The sequence below is a fragment of the Hipposideros armiger genome, unplaced genomic scaffold (assembly GCF_001890085.2).
Source record: "Hipposideros armiger isolate ML-2016 unplaced genomic scaffold, ASM189008v1 scaffold_527, whole genome shotgun sequence".
Lineage (NCBI taxonomy): Eukaryota > Metazoa > Chordata > Mammalia > Chiroptera > Hipposideridae > Hipposideros > Hipposideros armiger.
In genome coordinates this window covers 458139-465011 of record NW_017731877.1, presented here as the reverse complement: position 1 = coordinate 465011, position 6873 = coordinate 458139, and the positions used below count along the sequence as shown (strand labels likewise).

General features: G+C 37.2%; 1 protein-coding gene across 5 annotated transcripts in view; it reads right to left on the bottom strand.

Annotated features, from left to right (window-relative positions):
• Positions 1-6873, bottom strand: part of MSANTD4 (Myb/SANT DNA binding domain containing 4 with coiled-coils) — a 15613-nt gene that overhangs the window by 2666 nt on the left and 6074 nt on the right. For all 5 annotated transcript variants that reach the window (XM_019668486.1, XM_019668488.1, XM_019668484.1 and 2 more), the window contains one exon: positions 209-825. In XM_019668486.1, the coding sequence (XP_019524031.1) occupies positions 209-670 (462 nt within the window). In that variant the 5' untranslated portion in view covers positions 671-825. The remainder of the gene's footprint in view (positions 1-208; positions 826-6873) is intronic.

Below are 6873 nucleotides of genomic sequence, written 5' to 3'. Positions count from 1 at the left end.
CGGGCCGGGACTCGAACCGCTGTTGCTCAGAGCTCAAACTCTTGAGCGAGCTCCTAACCAACTGAGTCACTCAGCCGGCCCTGTTATGGGCTATTTTTAAATTAGCTTGAAAATTCAGGAACTCCTTAACTGCTCCAGGGCTATAATAAACTGGCACATCAGAAATGAAGAAATTAATGAAAAAGAGGGCTCACAGGCTAATACTTACTTCAGGGCTCTGGGGATCTCTTTCTTCCTCTTCCACTTTGACCTCAGTTAAGGATCCACCTGCATCTCTGAAATCTGCCACATTTTGCCAATCAAAATTTGTATCATTTCGGAATCCAATCTTTTCATCTATTTCTTCAGTAAGAGAGTCATCTAAATCAGACGTGGGAAGGGGAAACCCCGAACCAACCAGCTTAATGTTCGCCTTCATCCTCTTTCTCTTCATAAGTGCTCGCCAGTCAAGGTACCTTCTTTTCACTTCCGTCCCTGTCCTCTGTTCTCCTTCTCCAACAGCATTCACACACTGTGCAATCTCCTCCCAAGCCATTCGTTTCATCACATTAATTGTTGTATTGAGCTGCTTGGAAAAAATGACTTCTTTTCTTTTTGTAATTTCTTTCAAAAGGGTCTGAGTTTCCTGAACACTAAAATTGCTTTTCCTTTTCCTTTTCGACTGCTTCATGTTTCTAACTTAAATGCAGTTTTTATTCTAAGAGAAGATGTGAAAAGAATTTGAGGAATGCTACAAGTTACAAAAATCAAGGACAATCCCTTCTTGGCACTTTGTTTAAATCAGAGTTTTCTGTTCATTAGTAGCACAGGCAGGCTGGATAATTCCTAAAGAGAAAAAAGTAAAAATCAATCAACTCGCAATTTCTGCAGTGTATGTCAACCCAATAATCTATTAATACATACATAATTTTTTTTTTAAAACCCTCTAAATATGGCTCTTAACTCCCTACATTTCTGTCCCCGCCAGCACCACCACATAGTCCAAGCTACCAACTTCTCTCTCCTGGGCTGCTGTAATGGTTCCTAAGTAATTGCCAGTATTCACTCTGGATCTACTTTCTACTTCTCCAGCTCCTTCTCCCACTCTGCTCTCCCAAGTCTGTCCTCTCTATTGAAATACTGGCCTTCTTTCAGTCCCCCATTCTTGTCAAGCTCTTTGCCTGTTCAGGGCATTTGTACACATTGTTCCCTCTGCCGAGGAAATGGCGGCCCCTTCTTGGCCTACTTAATTCCTCCTCCTCACGCTTCAGCTCCCAGATTAGACATCTGTTCCTCAGTGAAGCCTTTTCTAACAAGTCAGATTACTCTAATGAAGCTATGGCTACGAATCTTCCTTCCTTTTCCTCGTCCAAATGTTACACTTGTGCTAACATCCAGCCAGGAGCCCATTTCTTCCCCATTTCTCTATTAGTTTCATGCAGGTATAACAAGGTTTCTGCTCACCACCATCTCCCCAGAGCCTAGCAGAGTTCCCGGCACATGGTGAGCACCGCATAAATAATGTTTAAATGAATGAATGAATCAATTTGCCAAAATGACCCCAAGTTGAGATATCAAAAGAATAAAACTTCAGGCTCTGTAGAATAATTTTAGAGGAATACTGAAAGCCTGGGCTACAAAAATCAGTAAAATTCAGAAACAACTTTAAGACAATGTAATCTGATCAAAGAAATGACAACTACCGTATTTGCCGGCGTATAAGACGATTTTTTGGCGCTGAAAAATATGCCTCCAAGTGGGGGGTCGTCTTATACGCCAGGTACACTTCAGATAGACTGCCCATAGTGCTTGCTCCGTGCCATAGTGGCCTCCCGATGCCCGCCCACTTCATTCCACATACCGTTCAGGCATCAGCAGCGCTGCTGGGTGTATGCTCGGCTGTTATGCGATTTTGCTGTTATGCGATTTTACCACACTCGCAAACTCGCACACAGCCGACCATATAACAAACTCTGTATTTTGAGTGGAAATGTTAGGGGGTCGTCTTATACGCCGAGTCGTCTTATACGCCGGCAAATACGGTACTTATATTTTACTACTTCTCAAACTAAACTTCATTTTTAGGTTAAACCTACACATGAATCCTAAGCTTGGAATAAAATTTCCTGAAACAATGAAAATATTGTAATGATACAGCAGAATTATAGAGGTAAAATAAAAGTGGAAAGGACTTTCCACAGACACCCTACCTAATTAATCAGTTAGAGAAGACCACCAACTAAAATAGAAAAAAAATTATAATTCTTAAACCTTGTGGAGACCAATGCACATTTCATAGTTCGCCGTTGTAATTTTGTCCATCAGTGCTCACCTCAAACCAAACCTAAACAAAAGCTCCTAACACCAACAAGATAAGGTTGGATGCTATATTTATTTTTAATTAATGTTTTTAATTATTTGTCTTTCTTTGAAGAACTTCTCAGTAGTTTGTAATGTCCTGGGCCCTTTTAATAGCAGAGGAGAAGATCATGATATAGGCAAGTAACTGTATACTTGAAGTCTCCATGAAATAAATTTTAAAATATTCATGTGGTACATTTAACATAAACTCTGAATGGGAAAGGTCCTCTTGTAAACATTTCTTTTAGATGGATTCAATATCCAGAAACTCATGCTATCGAAGCATCAAATAGAGTGTATCTGAAACTGGTTAAAAGGTAAACGTTTTAGGCCCATCCCAGACAAACTGAATCAGGGGCTCTGGGGGTGGGATTTAGTAATCTGTGTTTCAATAAGCCCTCCAGATGATTCTAACGCATACTAAAATTTGAAAACCAATGTGCTAGACCCATACCAGTAAGACAAACGCTTAACACTTGACTCTTGCACACTTTGATTTCAAGTCTTAAACAAGTGCATCTGATTGGCAGAATCTAAAGCACATCCAAAATCCTCATTACAATGAAGCTGGGAAACGTAGTTTTTCTGTTATCTAGCCTTGCGTTATGGGAAGGCACACTAGGAAATTGGCAAAAATGTTAAATGAGTGTTTTCCTTAGAAAAGAGATTTTTAAAAGTAGGTAATGAGGGACAAGGGCTCAGAAATAGTAAAGGAGATGTATATACATACACACATACACACATACACACACACACACACACACACACACACACACACCATGTTTTCTGACTTCAAATGCACTCACTGATTACTGCAACAGAGCTGACTTTTCCTCCCCTACAAAATGAGAGGGTAGGAGGCAATTGCTAAGGTCCTTTCTTCTATCACTGTATGGTCATAAACATTTCTCACCAATATGAAGAAAAAATACCAAACATCCATTAAATTTTCATGTCCTGTCATTTAATCCCCACCATAGCATTGAATGTGAGATATCAACATTTCTAAGAATCAGGGTAGTTAAATAATTTGCACATTACATGGCTAGTTAAATGACAACTTATATCCTGGGTCCCTTATGTCACATCTCCTTTCCACTTTATTAGCAGTTTGTGATAGCTAAATCAGATATGTGTTACTAAGGTAAGTTTTTGAGATGTCTTTTAGTAGAAGATTTTCAAAAAGACAGATTCTTATCTATATAGGTGTAGACAAGGTTTTATATGTAGGCAGAAAAACACTTCAAAGCTTTAACCAATTACATTTCACTCTACCATGGTTTCTTCTCTTAGATACTGTAGTTTTGGACAACTTATGTTTTTTATTAGGTGAAAAATATTTCTCTGGTAATTGACTATTCAAATGGTATCTCCTACTGAAGCAAAAACATAACTGAGAAAGGCTAAGTTTAATTGGAAAATGCACAGATAAATCTTTTTTTTATCATTGTTTAAGCCTTTTCTGTTTAGGACTTAACAGTAGATGCAAATTCTTTATTTCTAAGCTCTAATAAAAAGGTATTTTTATCACGATTTCACTATACTTTTATTCAATTTGTCCTTTTCAAGTCCCCAATAATCTTTGTTCAACTGACTCTGTATCTAATAACATCACCAAAAATATGCCCATCAATCATATCTTTTTGTTACTAATCACGTATGCAGCATAACCATCTCCTGAACTGCCACTTGCTGCTGAAATAGAGGTCAAAGTAAAAAGAGCAAAAAATGAACTCTCAAGAAATCACTGTCAATTTTACACACTCACAAAAGGAGCAAAGCACGCCAAACAAATAAACAAAAAAGATTGCAAGCAAACCATTTCTAAAGTAGATTCCAAAATTTCCCAAGAGACATTTAATATTATAAAACTGAAATTGGAATGTATAATCAGTGGGAGCACTTTTGACCTTGTCCTAGGCAAATACTTCCCTTATAGTCAAATATAAACCTCTTGTCACTAGAATATAAGCAAATGTATTCACAAATTAAAACATCATCAAAACAGGCAGTGTAGTGTAGTGGTTATGAGCACCAATTCTGCAGTCTGACAGCCTGGGTTAGAATCCTGGCTCTACTACTTCCTAGCTGTGTGTTCTTAGTGACTTAACCTCTATGCGCAATTTCATTTGTAAAATAATACTGTTACTTCATAGAGATACTATAGGGTTAAAGGATTCAGTAAAATATGGAGACTAGTTCCTGGCACATGCTAAGTTTGCTATGATTTTATCCAAGGCAAAATCTTCAAATAATTTTGACAAACAGAAAGGTCACAATACTGTTCTAATTCTTATTCAACTATTGGGAGCTAGAAACTGGCTAAGAAAGCAGTATTTACACCACAGAAGTGGACAAATGTTACAAACTAGACCTTATTTTGTTGATCAGGGAGTTGGCTTACTAGAACACTTTCAGCTACATTTTTTTGTATATTTCAAATATTATCTATTAAAAATTAAGAAAATGAAATTTTTTACTATCTGATCCCAAGTCAGTTTAGTGAAAATTCTTGAAGACTTGAAATTTTAAGGACCCCATTTAATTAGCACTCTGGCCTAAAATTCCTTACATAATTCAAGTTATCAAATGGGCTGGGGAAGTATTCAGCTTTCTTCCAGAGGAGACGAAAGAAGAGGTACATGAGGTACAATGTTTATGAGCCACCTAAAAAAGAGCTGAAGCAAACTGATTTGTATGTAATTAAACCAGCCCTAATATGTTTCTCCTTAGTACCTACGTTGCAGCGTACTTCAAGGAATTACTGAAGTCAAAACTTGGCCTTTTCCTTCCTCTACCATTTGCTCCATCACTGTAAGACCTGAGAGATAGGAAGCCCACCTACTCCAAAGACGGTATGTTCAATACAGAACACAGTGCCTAAGAAATGCGAGGTAAAAATAGAACTTATAATAAGAAGGTGATTGTGGAACGGGAAAAAAAGCAGTAAGTGAAACAGGAGATAACTCAAAAAAGGTAAGCTAGCAAAACTGAGACTTCTATGGGCAAAGCATACGTTTAATAGAAAAAGTGCAAGTCAATATAGGCAAGGAGCAGTTTATGAGATTAAGTTAAGAGTTTAAATAAACTACCCCCCCCCTATATCTATGCCAAAGAACATAACAGTTAACAAATTATACAAAACCTGAAAAGAAAATTTTAAGTAAACAGGCTATGTTGCTACTTAGGCAGTATGGCCAAAGATGAGCAGGTTATCAGCCATATTTTTAAAATGGAATCAGCAAGTTAGATGTCCTCAAAAATAGGAGAGCTAAAGTTATATCAAATTCCATATCAAATTTAATATTCACCATGTATTAAAAATGACTGGAATATTACTCAGCCAGAAGAAAAGATGAAATACTGCCATTTGCGACAACATGGATGGATCTTGAGATTATCATGCTAAGCATAGTAAGTCAGACAGAAAAAGTCGAGAACGATATATCACTAATGTGGGATATAAAACTGAAAGCAACAAATGAATGAGACAAAAAATAAAACCTCATAGACAAAGACAACAGTTAAGTGGTTACCAGAGGTTAAGGGGGTAGGGAGATGGTAGAAGAGGGTAAAGGAGGTCAAATACATGGTGATGGGAGGAGAAATGACTTTGGATGATGAACACACAATGCAATATACAGGTGATGTATTATAGAATTGTACATTTGAAACCTATATAATTTTACTAAGCAATGTCACAATATATTTAAAAGCAGAAAAAGAAAAAAATGACTTGTTTCCAAAAATGATTTGTTTCCAAAAAAGACCATTTAAATAGTTTCTTAACTATTTAAAAAGCACGATCTTATTTTTAAGGCAAAAGCATGGGAAAATACCAAATATTCATTAACAGGGGATTGGATGAATAAACTATACTACAGCCACATAATGGAATATCAGGAGTGCCAAAAAAATGTATACAAGTGGACACTTTGGTCAACGTTGCTCGAGCAGTTCACCATAATCACAAGTGTCTGGATGCTGATGGTAACCACCTTGAGCACCTCTTGCAATTGCTGAAGTCAAACATGACTTGTATTCATTTTTTGTTATCGGTATATATTATTACAATTTTAATATTTTCCCTTCTTAAAATTTATATATATACTTTTGGCACCCTCTGTATATGTGATCAATGCTATATTAGAGTATGAACGTTGCTTAGCATATGATTCCTGTGTAAGTGCTAGGGCTAATGCAAGCCAACAAAATTAGAAAGGGAATGCATATGACTGTCTATGTGTGTGTATACATTCACAGAAGCTCAACTTTCAACTTAGGAACATCTACAAACAGGATACACTATGCCTACAACAGGTTCACTCACTGTCCACCACCAATCACGAGCTCTAGAGATCACATGTACAGTCATTTCTGTCTCAGCCATGTAGCTGTTAGTTAGCCCAGAACACATTTCTCTTACTTTACTTTGAGATGGTTAACATGTTAAAAATTTACTGATGAGGGGCCAGCTGAGTGGTGCGTTGGTTAGGAGTTGGCTTGGGATGCCAGCTCTGAGCAGCAGGGCCC